Source organism: Catharus ustulatus, chromosome 13, assembly GCF_009819885.2.
Source record: "Catharus ustulatus isolate bCatUst1 chromosome 13, bCatUst1.pri.v2, whole genome shotgun sequence".
In the NCBI taxonomy this organism is placed as follows: Eukaryota; Metazoa; Chordata; class Aves; order Passeriformes; family Turdidae; genus Catharus; species Catharus ustulatus.
Window position 1 is genome coordinate 8,077,928 of NC_046233.1, and position 23,560 is coordinate 8,101,487.

General features: G+C 41.3%; 1 protein-coding gene across 1 annotated transcript in view; it reads right to left on the bottom strand.

The window, feature by feature from the left end:
* PTPRG (protein tyrosine phosphatase receptor type G) overlaps positions 1 to 23,560 on the bottom strand; it is a 395,342-nt gene that overhangs the window by 12,533 nt on the left and 359,249 nt on the right. The window contains exons 15-24 of the mRNA XM_033071407.2: positions 18,142 to 18,233; positions 8,385 to 8,481; positions 6,669 to 6,751; positions 6,307 to 6,441; positions 5,944 to 6,078; positions 5,367 to 5,539; positions 4,091 to 4,226; positions 3,604 to 3,750; positions 1,649 to 1,742; positions 313 to 389 (exon numbers count right to left, since the gene is read on the bottom strand). Of these exons, the coding sequence (XP_032927298.1) occupies positions 313 to 389; positions 1,649 to 1,742; positions 3,604 to 3,750; positions 4,091 to 4,226; positions 5,367 to 5,539; positions 5,944 to 6,078; positions 6,307 to 6,441; positions 6,669 to 6,751; positions 8,385 to 8,481; positions 18,142 to 18,233 (1,169 nt within the window). The remainder of the gene's footprint in view (positions 1 to 312; positions 390 to 1,648; positions 1,743 to 3,603; positions 3,751 to 4,090; positions 4,227 to 5,366; positions 5,540 to 5,943; positions 6,079 to 6,306; positions 6,442 to 6,668; positions 6,752 to 8,384; positions 8,482 to 18,141; positions 18,234 to 23,560) is intronic.

Consider the following 23,560-nt stretch of genomic DNA (forward strand, 5'->3'; position numbering starts at 1 on the left):
CACAGACTATGTTTTCTAAACTCCATTTCAACTCTTCAGAGTCCCTACTGCTTTAATTTACTTTAAATCCCAGTATTTATTTGACTGTATCTCACAGAAATACACATTCCATCTAAACGCATCTTGTAATTAATTTTTTTAGGCAAGAATCTTTAATAAAACACGGTTAATAGCTTTACATTATGGGGAAGGTGTTAAAATCTCATCTGTTAATACACAGCCATTACATACAGAATTAAGACAATTATAGGCATCTGGTATTTAGCACCTTAGAATTGATTTTACTTTGTAATTAGGTGTTGGCTTCCTCACCATGATATAAGAGGCATTAATGTAATCTGTTCCCTTCATTCCAGGCAGTGGTGCCAAGCCCACTCTAGCACGCTCAGCTATAACATTAAGAAAAAAAAACACAGAGAAAAAAAAAGATCAAAGTCTGATCATGGCACAATGCAGAAAGCAAGAATTTCTCAGCCGTTAACAAAGCAAACAGTGTGCAGCTCCCATCTCCCACAGGAGCAGGCCAGCACTTTAACTGTGTTAAAGCACTGCCTGCTAACACAGGATATAAAAGAGAATGTTGCACAATATTCCCACAAGGACAAAGTAATTTCAGGAATCAAATTTTACTATAGCAAAGATTTTCACAGCAGGCTGAATTACCAAATAACAGTATATGCAGTGATAACAGGGGATTTCGGGTAATTCTTGTGTGTAGTGCTCCATTTGTCTCCAGCAGCACACAAACCCAGCTGATTTATTTTGTTTTCCCTACCACTCTGTAGCACTGCCATCTGTCACAGGGTGAGAGAACCTCCAGAGACAAACATCTTCCCTAATGGGGAACCTCCCAGAAGTGTGTGCTCTTCTGCAGATCCACGCTTCTCTGTGTTTGAGGGCTGGGTTCAACATCATCCTCAAACCCTCTGACAGCCCCAAAAAGCCAAACTGAAATCAGTGCATCTGCATGACACAAAGGGGCAAATCAAACAGCCTATTTCTAGCCTGTTCCCATCTGTTTTTAAGATGTATTCTGACGACTTCCCTTTTTATTAACAAACTTCATGATGGACTGTATCTGTGCCACTGTTACTCTGTGTTAGCTTGGCTATCATCTGTCCTCTGTGTCTGTGCTCTGGGTTATGTGATGGGGATGACGTTGTGCCCATGCCTGGTCTGGTGCAAACTTCTACTGCTTGACAGCCATGCACAGATTCCATTTTAATGACTGTGAAACTGTGTCCTTGGGCACTAAATACCCTTAAATCTGGGGTGGCTCACACACAGACGTGGAGTGCAGCAGCTGAATTACAAACAACTGGCGCCAATCACTCAGAGATCTCACCAGAGCTTCGAGCTGGTATCAAAGTAATCTCTCAGTATTCCATAGATTTATCCCCTACCTAATTATTCAAATTCTTAAGCACTTCAAATTAACATTTCACTCGGACAGTGTATCTGGCTGACACTGCAACTATTTCCTTTTGTTCAGTTTCATCAGGGTAATACTGAAAGACAAGACAGCTTGGGCTGAACAAAAGATTACATTTCCCCTTCCTAGTGGCTATGTCTTTTCATGCATAACACCGGGAGAATTCGGTACAAAAAGTTATGCTAGGCAGTAATCAAACCAAAGATGTGATCTTACATGGCACCACTGATGAGTTCCTGTTCTTCTCTTTGTTGCAGTCTTTCTGAGCACTGAAGCATTCCACGTATTTTGCATTACACTGTGTAACCAGCTGAAAGAGAATAAAGTAGTAAGTCAGCCCTCAGAGCGCTCTAAATGAAGAGAGGAGGTTTCTTTGCCAACTCCTGCAAAGATGAATTAGTAGAAGAATAAACTGCATTGTTAAACTTGTTTAAAGTACTCAAGTTTCCAATAGAAATCAACCTTTTCATACAATATGTTTAATAGATAAAAGGATCTCTGCAGCTCTCAGCTTTGAAACATATTGCATATGAAGTTCCATCAAAACATATTCTCACAGAACACTACATTTTGTTATCTTTGAGAATGTATTTCACAAAATTTCAGATACGTTTAGTCAGAAGCAGGTCTCAAGAAATAAAAGTTAGCAAAACAGAACAACAAAACTTTAATATTGTTTTGTTGTTTTGTTTTGTTTTTTACAAAATAATAGCCAGAGCATTCATGTAGAATGTCTTTTTCTGACAGGCCTTTGGGGAATCCACCACACTGGCATCTGAAATCTGAGGCCATGGGCTACATTCTCTGGTCTGCTGTATTCATTTTGGGCTGCCTAGAGGCACAAAGAAAGGCAGATTTTTATTTGAATACTCCCTCAGCACATGGGGAAACTGCCAGAGCAAAGAGAGGAAAGATGGTTTTCACAGCTCCTGCACTCACACCTTGTTACTCAGCATCATTTCACCCTCAGATGGTTGAATGTAAATTGCTGTACTGGGGCATGAGCACAAGTTATTTTCTGCCAGCTCTGTGGCAGCAGCAGAAACAAGAGAAAGATCTAATAATTGTTGCTGGTCACATCCCAGTTTGAAATGCACTCTAAACAAGATAGCACTCAACTCATCTATGCACTGGCATAAGCCCCATTAGAAGTTATGGAGTTTCTAAGTAACTGTGCAATGTTGTCAGAGAAAGTAATTTCTGAAAATGGCACTTAGGGTTTTTAAACTTTGGCACGAGTCATGAGAAAACATAATTTATACATATAATTTATACATATAATTTAGAATTGTTTGTAAAAGTGCAACACTTAAAAACAACAAATCTTTGCCTCCTACTGCATTTTGTGTGGGTGTACGTGCGTTTGCACTTGTTTCTTTAATTTAGTAATTAAGCATCTGGAATGACTTGAGTGATGGAGAAATACTGAGATTCCTAGAAGTGAATTCAGATTCATTTTTTGAATAGCTCGGCACCTGGTGTAATTTAACAGCCTCAGTTCCTTGGGTAGTTATTGGGTAGTATTAACTGAGGGAGTTTAGCTGTGAAAACAGATGTCATGTGTCTCCTTATGACACAAACTCTCACAAAATATTTTACAATGTAATCAAATAAAGTGCAACCCGAAAATCTTAGGTTTCAAATAAGAGATCTAGGAAAAATAAATTACTTTGGCCTGGAAGGAAGCAGCTATGACATAGCAGGAAACACAGCAAGCATCATGATTAGCAATGAAAAAGGCATATTGTGTTTCCTGGTCTTAAAACATTTAATTCCCTATCTACACTGATGAAATAGCAGGGGGTACAAAGAACCTCATCTCTTGTCTTTGCCCACATCTACATGCATGAGAGTCACGGTTTGGAGGAAGACTTCCAGCCAAGCTAACCACAGACCTGGGAAAATCCAAGCCCCCTTGGGAACAGGGAGAGCAGCAGCACAGCCCAAACCAGTGCCCGCGTCCCTCCTCTCACCTCTGACTGAAGAGCATGAGCACTGATTTCCAGCAGCAAAGCTAAGACTGTATAGGACTGAACTTCTCAAGCTGTTGTGCTGTGCTGATCAAGTTCTCTGGTTTGGTTCCTTAGCCATGACAACAGACAGTGAAGACAGGCCATACAAATGAGGGTAGGAAAATCAGGCCCCTCTGGATGGCAGTGATTAAGACTTACCTTGAACTGTTTTTCTAGCCGTGTCTTCCCTCCTATGCCAGGAATGAGGATGCTGTTGACATAACTATGCAGCTGGTTTGCAGACACTTCAGTCTCCTTCCCAAGGATGGCTTCCAACAAGGCATCATGAATAAAAATGTACTGCTCCTAGAAAAACATCAGCATGTCAGGTAGACATTTGAAAGAACCTAAACAGCTGGCTTTGTCTGAGGAGCAGTACACACTAAATGAAAGGGTGTGAAAAACAAGCCATTCATGCAAATACTGCCAAATTCAGAAGAAATATTTGTAAATGTAGCACATACAACTCTGAACAAAAAACAAAATCTGAAGTTTCTGGTCTAGAAAAAGAGAGCTATTCCAGTGAAGAAAAATATCAGTAATATATTCAGTTTTTACAGGGATGTAATTGGAAAAGTCTATTCTCGTTTTGATTACAATGCAAAAGTGAATAAGGCTTTAAATTCAACCCCAGTGCAATTTTTACCTCTGTCTGGACGAGGTAGTTGCGCTGCGTCCTGATATGTTTCAGGAAACCCAGGACATTAACTGTGCTTTTGTCTTTTATCTGCTGCAGCATACTGTCTATCACAATGTAGGTACCAGTTCTGCCAACACCAGCACTACAGAGAACATAAGAGAAACCCATGAAATACAACCAGATGAAAGCAAACGCAGAAGTAGAACAGAACTAAGCAAATATTCACACATTCCTGTTCACAGGCTTCCATTTTCCTCCTAGCTTCACCATTAGAGTTTCCCAGCAAAATATTTTGGTTTTCTGGAAATATGACCAGGTGTATATTCCTCCCTTCTGTGGGTATTTCTGTGCTTCAAGATGAGGCTGAACACAACACAAGCCATCACACCTGTGCCAGCAGCATGAGGATGGTCCTGGATTTCACACTCTGCCTGTTCACACTTGGCTCCTGTTCCCACTGCTGCAGTTCCTGGTGTTGGCTGGATGAAGCCATACAGAGGAGGTCCACCCTTTGCCAAGCTCTGCTGTGCTGGATTGCCAAGGTCACTCCAGGCTGTGAGATGGCTCTGGCTGGATTCAGCCTTGAGGTAAACTTAAACTAAACTTAGGCTGCACAGTGGAACTGGAAATGAAAGTGGTAACAGCACTATGGGAAGGTATAAAAGGGGGCTAATCCTGTGGAACCAAAACTCCTTACAGTGAGCAAGGGCAATCCTGGGCCCAAGAGAGATGGGAGCTCTTCAAAGATTCTCAATTTCTGCTGAGGAAGGAGCTGTAACCCTCATCATCCTCTCCTCTTTGATAAAGTGCTTTGCAGCCCTCTCACACACAGGGATGAAGGCCACATCCCTGAACTAGTATATTGACTGATCTATTGCTGTGACAGCAAGTACTGGTGAGTGTGAGTGTGGTTCAGTGGCAATTGTATTCCCATTAAATGTGTCCATGTATCCACACTGTCGGTTCCCAGCAGAGGTGCTCCTGCCCTGTCCATGCACTGAACTGGCAGGCTACAAACAAGCTTTGACCAAGGAGTTTCCCAACTACATCAGTGCAGTGTTCAGCAGCTCAGTATCATGGCAATAGCAAAACCCTGTATCAAGTGGGAAGCTTTTGCATTGGAGCTATTTTAAGATGTAGGCAAAGCAGAACTTGTGTCTCCATAGGGCTGACACACTCCTCCTGTGTTAGTAACCTACAGTACTTGTCTTAGGTGGCACAGAAGAGCACACACTGTGCTCTAGCTGTGCTTGCCATGGGTGGTTTGTCACAGCCATCATACCTGCAGTGCACCACCACTGGTCCCATGTCCGGGGTTCTGGCTGCCGAGGATCTCCTGACGAAGGTGAGCACGGGCAGAGCGTACTCGGGCACCCCCATGTCAGGCCACTGGGTGTAGTGGTACTGGATGACAGTCCTCTCGTTCTGCCGCCCTTTGGGGTTCCCTTTCTGACCCTGGGCATGAAGGGTGAGCAGAGACAAGAGAGAGGGGAGGGAAAAGAACATAAAAATATCATCAGTCCTGGTTTGCTCAGCTGAGATAGTGCTGGACTCTGATAGAAGAAGCTCTACAGCTCTGTAGCTCTGGAGTGGAGTGAGTTCTGAGTGGAGACAGAGTTCAAGGAAAAATACATGTGGGAACAGGTAATAAGAGCAATTACAAGGACACCAAAGCAGCAACGCACTTGAGAAAAAGAAGCACAGGCTAAACCTTAGCAACAGGTTCCTCGTAATCCTGTCTTACTTATTTCCCACCCACCTGTCCCTCCAGGTTGCCTGTGCAAACTCTGAGTTTTGCTGTGGTGTGCCTGGCATCCTACACAAGGCAGAAGGATGGGAGCAGTGAAGGGTGGGCTCACCTTTTTCATCTTGGTGTTCCTGATGGTGAAGCGGCGCACGGTGTAGCAGGCGTGGACGTTTGTGCTCTTCAGCGTGACGATGATGTTGCCGTACTCCTCGCTGTTCTCCGTCGGCCAGTACTGATCGCATTTCCTCTGAACACAGACACAGTTGGGTCAGTTGGGAAAGGGCCTGTGCTGCTGCTTTGTGTTTGTGTCTAGAGCTTTTAGAAAAAAGCCACGGCTCAGTATGTACCCCTCTGTTCTGTTAGTTATGTGTTATGTAGCTGTACGTATCACCCCAAGCCATTTAAAACAAATTCTGCCCAGGTGTTTTGGGGAAGTGTTAAGGAGCAACTGCTAACAAATGAGAAAACCTCTTACTCTTCCTTTTTCGACAAGGTTCGTGATCATGACAATGATTCCTGTATTTTGTTCCCAAATCATCCTCCAGAAATCTTCAAAGGTAGACTTTAAAGGTCCCTGGGTAGCAATGTAGGCTTTTGCTTTGTTGTAACCCTTCAAAGAAAACCATAATGCCAAGTGAGATGAAAGCAGTATCATGGCAGAAAAATTAATATTTTAGAGGTAACAAGAAAGGTGCTTTTCTCATTCAGAATAGTGAGGAATTTGTAACACAATTATCAGGTGAAGTTGGAAAATATAATCACATCACAAGTGACAATACTTCCTCCTTGTGGAAGGACTCAAAGGTAGAGCAGATAAAAACCATTAAAATAACTTACATCGACATAATTAGCATTAATGTAGTCACTGTGCTTAGAATCTTTCCCCGGTAAAGGCCTTAGCTTCACCCTGCTGTGATCATCTGCAGGATAAAAAACAGAGCAGAGAAATATTAGGGAAACACAGTGCAGAAATGTAGGCAAAGATTCCCATTTCCTGGGTATCAGGGATGCCCCTACTAACACACAGAAAAGACTGGCCTGGGACTGGAGTCAAGAGAGAGATGGGAGTATCTGTTCTTGGTCATCTGCTCACATGCAGGTTGTCAGCATTCACATCCCTTAAAGCACATGGTTCATGCTGGGACAGCTTCTCTCTAAAGGGCACTGGAGCCTCAGGAGCGCAATTTCTAGAATCATCTACATCACTCAGGTAGTGAGATTCAAAGAGCCAGGGCACCCCATGGGGCTGTGAAACGCTGCCTCTGCTTGGCTCAGCTCATTATCCTCCCCTCAGTGCTCACACAGCTCTTCTGGCTCTGGAGCTGACTGACTGTCCTCACTCCTTCACCATCATCATCACACCATGAGGACATACTTGAGACTGTGATCTTTAGCTCCTCTTTTTGTTTCACCCAAATGCTTGACTCTGCCTTAAAGCAGGAGAAAAATCATAGTCCTGCTCCTAGGCAGAAGCACTGGGCTGGGCGGTGCTTTCAACTCATGCAGAGATGAGACATGTGAGCCAACTTTAGGCATAAAGACTGGTTTAATTTGCCTTTCTTGAGGACCAATGGACAGAGAGGTTTCTCCAGTGATAATCTGGAGGACTGAAGTGCCTGCTTCAATCCTCCTTCAATGTCATATCTCAGTATCTAGAGAGACCAGATATTTCTGTCTAAAATCACAGCTGGGACAAGCTCAATGAATGCCTTTGCCCAAGGCCACACAGCAAGTCTTTCACAGGTCTGGGAATTGGTCCTCAGCCAGTATCTTGATTATTTCTGAAAATCTGTTGGAAACATGCATTACCTTCCTACACCATCAAAAGCATTCAAGATTTCTTGCAATGTTCATGAACATTGTGAACTTTTTATTAATGGGGTCTCCATGTCTGACCCTAAGCCACAGTGACTGTTGCATCTGCTGTCCATTCCCCATAAGAGAACAACAGGGAAAAAGTTACTGCACTTCCATCCAGATAATTTGCATTCTAGAGCAGAGTCCAGATTTGCAGTTCTCAGAGGGATACAGGCAAAGCCTGCTCTGTGCTACAAAGATCACAATTTGTCCAAATCCTACACAGAGCTAAAGCAGCTTGAAATATAGCAGATACACTCTGTAAGATTTAGCACCTTTGGGATTGTAGAGTAATCCCAGGAATCATCAGTAAAACTCTTTGCTCCTCCATGCACTTCCTTTAGGCCAGTTTTCAGGCATTAGCAGGCAGGAGAGCTCTGATCATCAATTTATCCCAGTTATTCCTCCACAAAATTTCCTACCAGACTTATACTTCTAAAACTACGCTTGGACTGTCAAACTGTGAAACATTTCAAAACAAGAGCTGGAGTGAAATCCTGGTCCTGGAGAAGTCAAAACATCCACTGCCTTTAACGGGGAAAGGCTCTCCCAGGCACAATTTCAAATGTTTATTACATCCAGTGTAATAACAAGGTAAGCTGGGGGCCACCTGCCTGTCCCAGCCACACACACACACTGCAAGAGGAGAGTGCTTTTTTGGGTTGATTCACTGTGCTTAGGCCAGTGCTTACTTACAGGCCAGGATGTTGATGTATCTGTTCTTGTGCTTGTTGTCAGGATGGTTGGAATGCTCTGCAGTGATGTTCATGTCAGCTGTACAGCGCTGCACTTCCTAGGCAAAAGGATTATTCAAATAGGAAATTTGTCAATCCAAAAAAACATGAGCTTTCTCTCCTTTTGCAACAACTCACAGAAACCACATTCAAAGTATCAGTATTTTAATTGCTGGTTAAACACAAAGTCTTTCAGTGTTGTCCTGTATGTTGCGGTCTCTTACACCCAGCTGTGTCAGCTGTCCCTGGAGCATGGTCAGGCTTGGGGACAGAGGAGCACCCTGAGGCCAGCTGTCCCCTCTGACCACCATTCCATCACCTCCTGCACTGCCTCTGCTCCATCCCCACTCTGTCCCTCCTTGGGGAGCTAAGACAGGGTCCCTCAGATGCAAGAGTGGCCAGTGCAGCGTAACAACCTAAGAACAAAAAACATTTCAACAGAAGACTTCTGACTGCTGAACAACTTATCTGCTTATAACCTCTCCAAATGGGGTTTCTGACATTTAAGTTTGGCACTGACCTTTTGCTAGTTCTCTGCAGAGAGATGCCTTTTGTAAAATACAAATAAAATAGATCTCTGAAGATAACAGGAAGAGCTTGAAATACCACTGCTTGGACACTGATTAACAGCCCCTGATCCAGTGAGGAGAAGGTTGCATCCAAGTATATTTACAAAGCAGAGGGAAACCAAGCTTAGCAGGGTGCTCATGAAGCCAGAGATGCAGATGGCTGCCTACCTGGGGCTGTAGGTTAGATACCTAATTCCCTTGGAATTTTTAAGTTCTTAAACCCCCCCTTACTCTGTTCAACAACAGAATACAGAGCTATTAAAATGGGGCAATGGAGGGTCTTTTTTTTTACTCTGAACAGAAGCAGCCATTCTCCATACACCCTTCAGAGACTGCCCTACAAACTGAATCACTCAGGAGTCTTTTCAACTTTTTAGTATCTGTTTAACCATCATCTTCCTGAAAAAGAGAACACTCTTTTTATCACTAGCATAAATATTCTTCATTTAAAGACATATTTTTGAAAAAAAAATAAATTTTGGAGTTTACAAAGTTGTGGAAGAAATTATATTTATTCAAATCTTTTCTGACTCCCAGAAATTGCACCAAACAGAACCAATTTCCCCCCAGGATATGTGAGGAAGTGCCAAATTACTTTGTACTTCAGACTTTAAAAATAACAGTATAGAACCTAAGAGGCAAAGTCATTAGGAGCTCACAGCTGCTACAAAGATCATGAGCTAAGTGACAGAGAAAAATTATCACAAGAAATGCTATACAAACAGCAGATGTAGGAGTTCAGCATTATGCAGACATTTCACCAAGGACTTGCATAGCAATTTTGATATCTTCCCCAACATTTACATTTTAAAAGTGGAAAGTATACTAAAACCTTGTACATTTTATAGCTTTTATATCCATGTGACACTCTCAAATAACAATTGCTTCTCTTTCTCTTCCCAGCCCTCCACAGGGAGAAACACACTGTGCTCAAGGAGATGAGCTGAGCAAAGACAAAGATGAATCAAGCAAAACTCTCAGCTGGCCCTAATGGAATTTTCATAGTTCCATTTCTATCAAATAAAAAAACCCATATTAAAGTGTGCTGTTCTCCTAATTCTGCCTGTCAGCTCCAGTAAGCAAGGGATTTCAGATTACACAATAGGCAGGATCAGTTCAGCCTAAGTCATGGTTGGAAAAGCAGCAATATTTACATGTTAGGTTGATTAAATGTGATTTTGTTTTGCCTATTTTTGCATTTAGAAATACAACATCACTGCAGTACTTTTACAGGTCAGTCATAAAAAATACTCTGCCCTTTTCTGAAAAGCCTCATATCAAACCCTACATCCCTGCATCACTATAAAATTCTTTTTAGAAGTTACTGGCATTGAAAAATTTATGCCAAATGCTGTAGAATTTAATACAGATTAATCCAATAACGTTCTGTGGAGAATACTCTGAGAAGTTATAGAATTTAATAGGGAATTACCTCCCTGCTAAGGAATTTTCTCTGACAGTTTAAATACTACATAGTAAATGTATCATTTTCTATTAAATTCCATAGGATTTTTCCATAAGGGAATTGTTGCTGAGGTTAATCATTTTAATTAACCTTTTTATGTTGATGGTGACTGTTTCCCTGACTGTACATGTTCCCAGCTGGCCAATATAAAGTTAATAGAAGAGGAAGATTAAGCTAAGATGGTGAAAAACACAGCAATGGAAAAGGAGGTCTGATGCTGTGAGAGCTGATGATCTGGAAATGGCTTTTCTTAACACATAACATTCTAAATGGTTTTTAATACTCTGGAAAGCTGCTGTGATGGAGGATTCCTATCTCTGCACAAAGCAAAAGCACAGCAAAAGGAGACTGTTACAGAAAACCTTCCCCTTTGCCAATATGCCTCAGCTATTCTGGTCTTTTTAAAGTCTTCAGCCCTCCCCTCCAGTCCAGGAGACAGCCAGGGCTTTGGGACACTGAAGCTGTCAATGAGAAGGGGACTGAGGACATCCTCCAGCTCCACCCCGGCCTGGGTCTGGCTGTGCCAAAACCCAGATGGGGTTGAGAGCAGAGGGTGGGTATCCACACTCTCCTACCCTCCGAGGCTCATCTCTCCAAATTCCAACAGCAAATTACTGAACCACAGGCTCTCCCCATCAGCCAGTAAGGCATAAATTAACATTCCTCTGTTATTAAAGCTGAGGTGGTCGCCTTTCATCGATGCACAAAGGTTGTAAGGAGACAAGACTAGCTGCAGTCTGTTATCTGTGCCTCTGTTCAGGGTATTATTTACCCCTTGGCAGAAGAGGACATCCCAGAGTTAATAAATAACACCCTGGAGAAAGTCCCCATCTTAATTATGCCATTCTACTACATTTATGTATATCACATATTTACTTTCCCAGCATTTTCTGTTGCTTATGCAATGAGCACCCTGGGATTTCTAAACCTTACTGGCTACCAAGTCCTTCAGTTGCACATAAACATCACCACGATTGCATTACTGTTACAACCTACGTTTGCAGGCAGGTCACCAGGTCAGGGCTGACCCCAGGCTGCACACTGAGCTCAGCCTAAACAAAGTCCTCTGCCAGCAGGCACAAAACTGTTACTGCCACCTTGGACTAGGACAGACACTGTTTGTATCACCACGTTGATAATTCATCCATAAACTTTTCATCTCTAGAATATTTCCTTTGCCTTTCCTTAATCCTGCTGATTTTCCTCCACTGATTTTAATGATGGCTGGCTTGCACACTGCTGCTCCTCATGTTTAACTTCCCAGAACACATTACTGTCCCAGGATGAATGGATACAGGCTTTATTCTGTCCTTTCAACTTAATCATTGACAACCCTAGAAACCAAAGTACATGGTTTCAATTGACTGTTAGTTACTGTAAGAAGTGTTCTAGTCTATGCTATTATGGCTAATTTACCTTTTAATTATATTGTCCATGCTAATGCTAATTGGAATTTGATACACCCAGGTTTAACGACCCATTTTAATTGCCTTCCTAAAACAAGTTACAGATTAGTTTCTTCTAAACTTCAAAGAATTTCCATTTAAGTGTAAAATCAAACTGCTCCAGTGTCTTGCTGGCAGTACAAGGTTCTGAGCAGGAATTTTTGCTACAGTGGCTGAGCAGGAACTTGGTCTCTTGATTTGGCCTTACAAAGCATTGCTGCTGTTGTTTCCCATTACTTCAGGCTGATGTCCTGGCAGGGGCTGAACTCTGAAAGCCTATGAATAGCAATGAGCAGTCATAACAAAGAAAGGATCCTCATCTGAGTGACTAAACCTGAGAAGATCCATAGGTGTGTTTTGATATTAACGTTGATATTTTCAGCATGGAAGCAGGGAGTTCATCCACCCCCAATATCAGTTTTGATCTATTATTTTAATCCCAAATTACAAGAATTCTGTGGTTGTGCTCTTGCTGTTTGTTTTATCACAGCAAACAGGAAGGCAGCATACCAACAGAGACTGCAGATAGTATTTGAAGCTATCCCCCAGGAACAGTGTAGATTTCTGCAATAATTTAGCACTGGTATAAACTCTCCAACGGCACTCGAGAGAGAGGTGAGTTGGGGACAGCCTAGAAAGAGGTGAAAATAAACAAACCAAAAGGACTTCACACAGGAATAACATCAATAGATAGCTAAAAACTCCTGTAAAAATGCATGAGAGAGAGGAAAGGATGGTGGGGTGGAGTTGTCAGAGTCTGAACAAAACCTTGTATTGCCCAGCCAATGGCTCATCCAAGTGGGGCTTCCAGGCACAAACCTTAGGAATGGCTGTGGTACTGTGGTTACTAACACAAACCCTGAACTTCTGATACCTGAACTTCTTTTACTGCTTCTCTTCTACTTCATCTCTTAATTCACAGCACCAATTTCTCAGGATAGCTGAAGCAATGAGATAAGAATTGAGAACTCCAGCAATCCTTCCTCCTCCAGCTTCACAGTGCTGCTTCCCTCTGCTTTCAGTACAGCAATGCTGAGAATACCTCTAATTAAGACAATTTTGGGCCAGGGTTATAAAACATTCCCAATGCAGTATTGCCTGCTAGCAGCATGCTTTTGAAATGGCATCTTTCTGCTGCCAAATTCCTTGTGTAGATGCATGTGTCTGGTGTGAGCTGTGTCTAATCTGTCAGGGATGTCAGTATAACTACCCTGGGTTTTTAGTATCTCAAGTGTGCGAAGTGCAGCATTATCTCTTTTCAATGCAACCCTTTGCTAGAGAATAACATTCTGAGGTCCCCAGTTAAAAAGAGCCAGTGACCCCTGCCCTGAGCAGCAGCAGCCATTAGAATAATATTAGCAAATCCCTGCCACATCGCTGGAAATACAGATTTATGTTATTTTCTTACATTTCAGGACATTTAGAAGAAGGTGCCACTGGAGTATAAAGATATTTTCAATTTATGTGATGAGGGAGCTAGACAGCCTGCCTCTGAGTTCAGCCAGCTTGTTCAGACTCCAAATTGGCAATGAATCACTAGGCTCACATGGCCACAGGCAGGAGAGGTCTGCAGAGATTGCATTCCCTCTCTCTAACTGCTCCTGCAGCAGCACTGACCAGCCCACTCCAGAATTATGGAGGAGGGAAATAAAACTCCCTGATCTCAAAAATCCAAATGCTGCATTAAGCTGTAAAAATTCACAGCTAGCTTTGGGGATGGAAGGTGATTTCTTGGCTTAGTGTTCCTTTCTTAGAGCAAAAGGACATGATTACTCAAAAAAACTTACTGTGGTTATTCCAGTAACTGGCCAGGGGGAGGGAGTGAAAAGCTCTCCTGTGGGAGGTGGCACTTCACACTCTTTTTGATACAGGAATTTGGAGGGCACATGTCCTATATAGGCTATCAGGGGAATAGAGGATAACAAATGTGACATCAGTTTTTAAACTGAGATCCAGAAGGGGTTTTAGGCACTGCAGCCCACTATATCTGACTTTTCAGTGGGGCAAACTGCAAGACTCTGCAATGGAGGAGCAGAGCTAGTGAATACCTGAACACACTGGGGAGAGGTCCCTGAGGAAGTCTACAGGATGCCTAGAAGAGAGCAGCATACCAATTTCCAAAATGTGTGAAAAGACTTCTCAGAAAATATTACTAAAAAACCTGTTCTGGTTTTGGAGCAAAAAGAAAACTCACCTAGTGCACTACCACGTTAGAGGTGGGACTCACCTGCCCAGGAATTGCTTTCACTGGTGGGACCTTATGGGGACCTAACCTATTCATAAATGGACTGCAGAGGAGACAAAGTGTGTTTACAATACCAAATTATTCAGATAATTAGAATGAAAGCTATTTGTGAAGGGAAGCTGATGAATCTCACAGCACTGAGTGGCCGAGTGACAAAATGGCAAATGAAATTCAATGTTGATAAATGCAAAGTGATGTACTTGGGGAAAAACAACCCTAACTACACACACATAGTGACAGGTTCCCAATTTGCTATTGCCATTCAGTGATGAGACCTTGGGGTCACACTCAATAGTTTTCTGGAGGTGTCAGCTGAGTGCTCAGTAGTCGTTAAAAACCAAATACTGTGTTAGGAAGGAGAAAAGTAATAGAAAACTGAAAACATCACTGAACTCTGCAGTAAAACCACCTGCCAAATACTGTGCACAGCTATGGGCTTCCCATCTTGACAGGGTTATGGTAAAGGGAAAAATAAAGGTACAGAGTGGAAAACTCAATGCAAGTCTGTAGTGGTTTCCTCTAAAAAATGAAGTGAATAATTTATATATTTTCGGATTTGAAAATGGATTATTAAGGGGGAATATAAAGGCAGACAATTATGTAAGTTAACAGGGATGCACTTTTTAATGCAAAAAATAGGAGGCACCAAGAAAAGTTATTCAATATGAATTAAAAGCAAAAGGAAGTCTGTTCTTGCAGAGTAAATTGTAGAATTCATTGCCATGGGATGCTTTGGACACCAGAAGCCTAAAAGGGTTCAAGAGACAATCGAATTTATGGAAGAAAAGTCTATCAAAGACTGTTAAATGTAGTGATGCCAAGGAAATCTCTGGCTAGCCAAGGATATAATCTGTGGCTCAGGAAGCCTTTCAATCTCTGTTCAGTCTTGCCCTCAAACCCTGCCCCTGTAAAAGTGTGGTACCTCATCCTGTACACCATAGCAAGACAGTGCTGGGACTACCTGAGAGCAAGCCAAAAATCTTCCCTGAACTTTTTTTGTCTACTACTGAACAAATTTCAAGGTTGAATACCAGGAGTTATGTCAGAGACCAGCAGTACTGATGTAGGATCTTTATTTTAAAAAGCTATTTGTTGTTCAGTATTAAATTGGGTCCTGTATTTCCAATTTATATCAAAAATTGAAAATTCACAGGACTCAAAGGAAATCTTTAAAATTCTATATATACAAGAAAGCCCAGCTATCATCAGACAATAAAGCTGGCTACTTGCACTATGATTACCAAAGGGAATAAGGATTCATTTTAGATGTACTTTCCAAGGGAAGATTTGTGAGTTCAAAGTCCTTTTTTCCTCTGCACATAAAATGCTTCCTAAGCACATTCACAAAATATTTAGCTGTAATTACAGTTCAATTTAAGAGGAGGAGGGAGTATTCACACAATTTACTTTTAAAGGAATCTTCTTCCTGTAAAAACCAACTCAACACAGCCCTAAATATGCTGCCAAAAACACAGGAAGTGACACCAAAATCTAGCAACAAACAAATGGAGGATGTTCACCTTCCACACTAGGTGGTGTTTGTGTGTGCCTAGCTTAGTCTTTCCTTTTGCAGCTTCTACCTTAAACCTCCTGCCACAGAAATTTAGCAAGAGATTTTTGGTCCTTTTTTTTTAAACAAAATCTTATGCACTTGCTACCTTGGAAGAATTTATTTATTCTGCAGTATTGATCTCATTATTTCAGCATTTCCTTTTCAGCATCCTCTTTTCTTCCCCTTTTAGATGCAAAAAGTTGTATTTTTTTGCATGACTGCAGAATCCATTACCTTTCTTCAAAATTTCCACAGGCATGAAGGCAGGTAAGGTAAGCAGCCCTAAATTTTCTGTTTTAGCTGGAATCTTATTATTTCTCCATAAAACATTAGCTGAGTCTTCCCCATAGCTGGTGGATGCAACTCCAGCACACAGACCATGGCTGGGTCTGACTGGGTGTGAGAAGCTGCACTGCAGCCACTCCAACAGCTGCTGTACAAATGTAACCTTGGGTTCCACTATCCCTCAGCCACTCTCCAAACTCTCTGACCTCTGAGCCAGTTGGGCATTTGTGAAACATTTCACCCACGGGCTCTGTGAAAAACCCTGGGTTTCACATCAGGTCCACGAGAACAATGAAGGGGAGCTGGATGGTTTATCCCAGACAGAGATTGCTTTGTTCCTATTCCTACTCCTTACCCTAGCAGGAGATTTCATTTACATTGATGAAGCTGAGACCTCAGCTATGGAGAAATACATCTGGAGTAGCTATCCTGACTTCAAAGCAGATGCTCCAAGTTTTAAGCCAGCACAGAGAACAGAATTTGGCGCTCGCAGTGCAGTCGGAGGAGTTTAACTTCCCTTTGGAGGGGACCCTGAGCTCCCCAGAATGGGACTAATTGGCCAAAGCTCTCTCCAACTAGCTGCCACAGCACAGCACTCACAGCAGGGAACTCCAGGAGGAAGGCAAAAATAAGGCTATTAGAGCAGTGTTTTTCTTTGCTAAAACACAGGCGGAAGGTGTCCAACATTTGTTAATAGCAGTGATTTTGTGACAGCTGAAGCAAAGCCTGCTTAAAGCCAGACCAAGTTTACAGATGTGTTGTTGATTATTTTGAATAATTAAATGGTGTAAAACCCAGCTGTGATGAATAGCACTGAGGTCGCAATTCATAAATAATTGAGAAGAGTGAGTCGCATTTGATCATCCTGATCAAATTCTACTCTCTGGAGAATAAATGTTTGTCCTGAATACCATCAACATTGTTAAATGCCTCAATATTCCTGCTCAGCCATCCAGCCAGCAGTCAATTGAACTAAATCACTTTAACACCTTACACATTTGCCTTCCTCATGAATACAAAATGTTTCTAACTTACACAATGCTTTCTGGGCATCAGACAAAGCAGACACTCTTTATAGACAGTAACCAAATAGCAACAATAAACGTTTTAAATGATCCCATTAAAAACAATTCCTGCACACAATCTTGTCTTTACAGTGCAGTAAGCAAAGAAGCTGTAGATATAAGGCCACCTATTTTGGTTCAATGCCTTGTTTGTAAGCAGAGCTGCTGCTCTGATTCACAGGCAGCAGGCAAACACACTTCTTTGCTGGTGGGGAAGCCAGAAGTGCAACTCCAAGTGATTTCCTGGGGCTTCTCCTGTTTCTCAGTACTTCCAAAAGTTCAGCAGTGCCTGTGATTAGACTGAGTGAAGGAAAAAGCCTGACTCTGCTGCCTTATGCTGCATGATGTTTACCATGCTTGCATAATATGGGTTTGGTAACCCAGAGGTAGAAAACTACTTTCACTCCATTGGAATTATCTCCAAATAACAGCACATTTATAGGACAGAATCTGTTCTACACAGGTAACAAGACGCAAATTTTAAAATAGTCACAATTAGGTAAGTACCACCAGCTAAACCCCAAATCCTTTCTCCTTGGTTTTACTGGAACAAAATAATCAATGACTTCAGTAGCAATCTCTCCTGTCTGAACAGAGCATGAACTCAAGGAACTAACTCCCAGTTTGGGTTTTCATCCAAGACCAAATTCTACTACTTTTACTCATTGCAAGCACTATTTCACTACTTCTGGACTACTCAGGGGACATGTGGCTTTTCAGATGACTAACAGGAGTAAATTCTTCAGCAAGAAGAGCAAAATAATTGCAAGAAAACCCTGGAGTTAAAAACTACTGTTTGTATCTTCATGTTGTTCCTGGGGGCTTGCAGGCAGCTTTTCTTACTTAATAAAAACCTAGGAGGGTTCCCCCTTAAAGACACCAGATCTATGGAGGTTAGAAAGCATCTGTAAATGTCCAGTCCCATATTGCTCATAGCTGGTAGTTAATTGTTATCATCCTGTTTCTTCTGATATATTTGAGCACTGCATTTACCTGACATGACAGCCTCACACAGATGTCACATGGTCCCCAATTATTAATACACAATTAACTTTAGGAAAACAACATTTTATTGGTGGGTCATTAAATCGTACCTCAAAGTCTTCTGAGAACCCATGCTGGTTATTAGAGTACAGCTCACTGATGTGTTTAACAAACTGCTTGACTGGAATTGCTTCCATATCATCTGTAGGAAAAAAAAAAAAGATACTCAGCATTGCTCTTTGTTTCATACATAAAACCTGAGGAGAGGAAATCTTCACTCGATATCATTTAGATCTGAGTTCCCAAGGGCAGAGTTTGTTCAATATGCAGTAATAAGACATTGTGATAAATCTGGTCAGTTTTGAAGTAAACATTTCATTGTATTTCCAATTCTAAGCACTACAATTTTAAATACTGAGAGCCTGTTCCCTGGGATGCTGATTTACAAAGTCCAGTTTAAGCTCAAGGATAATCAGCTCTTGCCCAGTTTGAAGATGGCTGTGGATGGGATGATGAAGCCTCCTCTCCTTTCACATTATATAAAAAGAACAGAAGAGATCCCAAATGTGAAAATACAGTTGACAATTACTCCCAGCAAGTTTTACCAGACTGAGCATACACACAGTTCTTTCTTATTAAAGTTATTAACATTTTCCCTTTCACACAATGATGTAGAATCCAAGTGGACTTCTGAGCACAAGAGCTCACTAACAGCCACACTAATTAGAGTCCTCTCTCACACCAGACATTATTCATAACATTGAATATCACTGAGTGTTCCACTGGACCATTTGCTCTTGCACAGCACAGTGCAAGTGCCACCCAATATACCAGTAAATCACTCTCACATGTCTTCTTACAAGAAAGAATTTGGAGACTCAAACTCAAGACAAACAAGACTTTTGAGCACCAGGGCTCCAGGCATATTCCAATAAAGCTGGGGTGTAGGATAGCTGCCTTATTCCTCTATTTAGCTCTCAAAAAAAGCTTGGATATGGTTATGACCACCACTGCAGTCAGTAGAAAAACTGTGCTTGCCAAGAGTCACCAGTTAATATTTTCAGTCTGGCATTTAGAAAATGCAAATTGCTATACAACTGTGATTACTTTCAGCATGTGAAACAATCTATTGCCTGATGGCTACTATTGTCTGATTGCATGATTTTATGGCAATGCCCTGTATTTATATAATCCATTTAATATTCTTCTGAAGATAGCATCTAGGTTATGTTTACTCCCCGTAACTCAGTGGTGTATTTTTGCTCCCATTTAGCAGACATATGGTTTGGTGCTACAGCTGCATTATAATCTGGATTCTTTTCCTTTTAAACATCTACATTATGATAGAAAAAATCCAAATATTTCTACAGATACTTAGCAAAATTTAACGATAAATAAATAGATGTGACATTTACTGTATTCAGAGTGAAAGATCTTTGGCAGCTAAAACCTCTAAGCTGTCACATACGCTTTTCTTAGCAAAGGGTATGAAGATCTGTATGTGTAAATGAGGTTCTACTTTGGCAAGAATTTTATAGATCCCTGACAATCTGATTGCTTTCCAGCTGATGGCAGTTAATATTGACCATGTCATTACTTCTCTCCTTTTATTTTATAAGGTAACGCTCTAAGATGGCTTTTTGCATCTATTGACATTTTCAGATCTCAATCAGCTCTCTTCTATTTTATTTACAAAGACCAATTGTTAAAGATATGTTTGCAATCTGGTCACCTCACAGTATAGTAATGCTACTTTAATTAACCACATGCTCATTTGCTGAATAATACAGAATTCAAAACATTTGACAAGTGTATGCTCTTAGCAAAAAGCTGCAGCCTGCAGAAATGTTGGCATTTAAAAATATTTAAGTGATAACATTTATTCTATATAACATTGGGAATATCATCATCTCGTAACAACATTTATGTGAATATTTTCACAGGCAAGGCATTTGAATGTAATGATCTACAGGAACAGCAAGAACCTGTATTTCCTCTTCTGAAAAGTAGCCCATACATTCTAGATTTCCTGGAAAATAGCTTCTGCTATGCCAGCAATTGCATGCAATCTCACAAGAGAAGTTCCATAGTTATAATTTGGGCTTTTTCCTTGCATAGTTTTAGCTCAGCTGAGACCAACCATGATAAAGGATTGGCTGCAGCAGACCAGTGTGTCCAAGCTAATTTTGCAGAAGGCAGAATTTAACTTTAATTGTGATCTGTGAGCCAAAAAATACATTAGAGATAACATGCTCTCCAGTACATTGAATTCCCACCAATTTCAAGGATGGGTCTGCACCAGAAATCCATGGCAAAGAGTGGTTAGTGTTCTTTTTATCACCATCACTGCATGGTGGCAGTATGTCTCCACCTTTATGCCACTGCTGCTTCAGTTCTCTCTCCTTAACTGTCCTTTAGTGTTTCTCCTCCTCTTTTCCTCTTCTGCATTTTCATTCTAACTCCCTCCAGAAGCCTAAACCCAATGCAGTTTCTTACCATATCTGATGACATGGGTAACAATTGCACATTGAATAATTAAATAGGAAGTATTGTTGGCATATGAGCTCACCGGGTCAGAGGGAAATGAAGTTTCCCATCAACTCAGGAAAACCACACTGAAGCAAATATAATTATTGCACATCAGAAAGATTAAAATCAGAACCATGAATATTAGAAACTTTAAAATACAGCTTAAGGTTTCCAGCTTTCAAACTGGTGGGATAACATGGTCCAACACGGTCTGTGACTGGGACAGGGACAGCCCTGAGGGGATGGACAGCCTAGAGCATGGTAGGATGTGGCTGGTCCTCCCTGCACACCCACCTTGCTCCAGCTGATGGCCACAGGAAAGCAGCTGCACAGGAGATAGAGCCTAGCACATGAACCAGTGAAACAGGAAAATGCTGAAGTAATCTGGGCCAGAATTTTTCTATTCATAACCTCCAACTCCAAACTCCTGCCCAGGAACATAAATTATTTTAGCTGGATACAGGCACACTTAGCCATGGGCAGCTTGCCAGGCCTCTGGTAGAATGTGTGCTAACACTCTGGAATGGTCTGAGCTGACGTTATCTGGAGATGGCTGTGACCTTCTCCAGGAAAACCAATAGATGTAGCTAGATGCACAGAATCTGATTTTCCTTTAGCTATCGTCAGCCCAAAGGCTTTGGTTAAGCCTTCTTTCCATCTTAAAGCAAACAGACTTAAATGACTGTAATTCTTTTAGTCGATTGAAGAGATTAATAGAATCCTATAATGGCTAATCAGCAGCTCTCCATCATTCTGTGCATATTCACTTTTGCACTATATACTTTTTCCCATCAAGAAGCTGGAGTGACATTTGATATTGTCAGTGCTATCCTTACATTTTGCAAGACCTACACATTATTCAAAGAGGGAGGTGTTTTAATAACATACCTTCACCTCTAACACTGCAGATATAATTACATTTCTGTCTAGCTTGGGTTTAGCCATCTGTTTTATCAGTGTCAATAAAGTGATTCTGGATTTACTTCACTGTGAAATATGAGCTGAATCTGGCACCATAATAATGTACTAACCCTTTGTGTTACACAGAGAAGGAAGTATACTCAGATGGACAATATTTTAGTAATATTTTTTATAATCGGATACTACCAAAGCTGACATGTGGTGGGCTATGTTTAATTTCTGTGCTAAATATTTAACGTATTGGTGAAGTTCCCATCTTGACTTGCTAGCCCAAGCCAAGCACCTAAGAGAAGTATCAAATAAACCCAAAGGGGAGCACAAGGCAGCTCATTTCCTGCCACAAAGAGACAATGCCAAGAAGAAAATCATGTTTGTTTAAAAAATGACTGCAGAGGAAAACCTTCACTAACACCTCCTTTTTAAAGAAATGGCAATTGCAAATGCAGAATACTTAACACATTCCTTCATAAGACAGACACTTTCAAAAGAAGCCCAAAGCATATAGAAGCAATGAAGTTTGAAGAGGGTTACATTTAAAGTTCAGATAATTAGTAATCCTACCAGGAAGGATTTTCCCATAGCTCCCACTTAATAAGCTGCCTTTGTAATGTTAAAGCAATAGGGGCCAATTTCCAAAGAAAAATAGGATATCCTATCAGAAATGACATTTCCACATAATAGGGTCTCAGATTCATTTTGATTCATTTATAGTCTGAGAGCTCACCGGATAGTTTAGTGGCATTGTATTGAAATAGATGGGTTTGGGTCAGGAATTAATGAAGAAGGTCAAAACCAAAGTGCTTCCTCATATTACCTTTATTTAGATGGAGTTTTGGTGTTTCTGAAGACCAGATGTTTGACACACGAAGTAGTCTTGGTAAGAAAATTCTCCATGTCTTTTGTTTTGTCTATAAAGGCTTTCTGTTTTTCAGCTGTTACCTCACCCAGCCTCCTACATCCAATATATGTCCTGCATATTATGCTTTATTCTTAATGTGAAAGCTTATTTGGTTGGTTTGTGAGCCCCTGCACTTCAGTCTCTCATTTATTGAGCCACCTGGATTCATGTGCCATGGCTGTCACATGCCTCAGTCCATCTGCTCCCACAGCAGCCACTCGGTGCTCTGTGCCATCCCTGCACCCCAGGAGCACCTCCATCAATTCTCAGCGTGCTCTACACAGCTGGCTTCAGCCAAAGAATGAAGGGATTCTCCCACTGCCCTCTCCCTGCCTGGAGGATGAGCAGTGACCTGAATGCACCTGCTGATCTGGCTGATGACTGTAAGAAAGGATTGATTGATTTGTGGGGAAGGGGAAGAGAAAGGGGAAGGATGAGTTGTTGGTGGGGTAGATGGGTTGATCCTACTCCTTAGGATGATGAATAGTGAAGTGACAGGGAAACTTCTCTTTCTGAAGGCAGCACAAACCTAAATTGGCTTATGATCACTAAACCAGTGACATTGTTAGGGACATTGATCCTCGAGAACCCACTTTCAACAGTGTATCCTTGCAGTGCTCATTTTCTGCAAAAAAGTCTTACCAAAATACCTACCAGAAGGATTGTAATTTGGACTGGATTTGACCCCTTAACTCACTTAAAAACAACATATATGAAAAATGCTTTTCTCATATCCATAGCAAATAAGCACCTTTCTGTTCCCAGCAACACTCAACCCTGGGATTTCATCTTTCACTCCCTCACTCTCCATTCCTAGGAAGAACATTAAATGCAATCACAGGATTTTTTTTAGAAGATATTTATTTATTGTTAACCACCTTTAGTGAAGTTTCATGGATTTTTTTACTTTTACAAGGAGGGATGGAGAAATTCTGCAAGCAGCTGGAATACGTAGCATCAATATTTAGGATGCTTTTCACTTAAAATGGAATGCTACAATACATACCAGAGTGAAGCTGCCAGAGCTATGGCAGCAGGAATAACCATGTGGAGTGTGATTTTCTGTCTCTACAAGAGTGGTTGAGCATATAGAACACTGCAAGGATGAACAGCACACTCTTGGGCAGAATTCTGCCCCAGCAGAGATTATTAAAAATTCCCATCAGCTCAATTGTCCAACT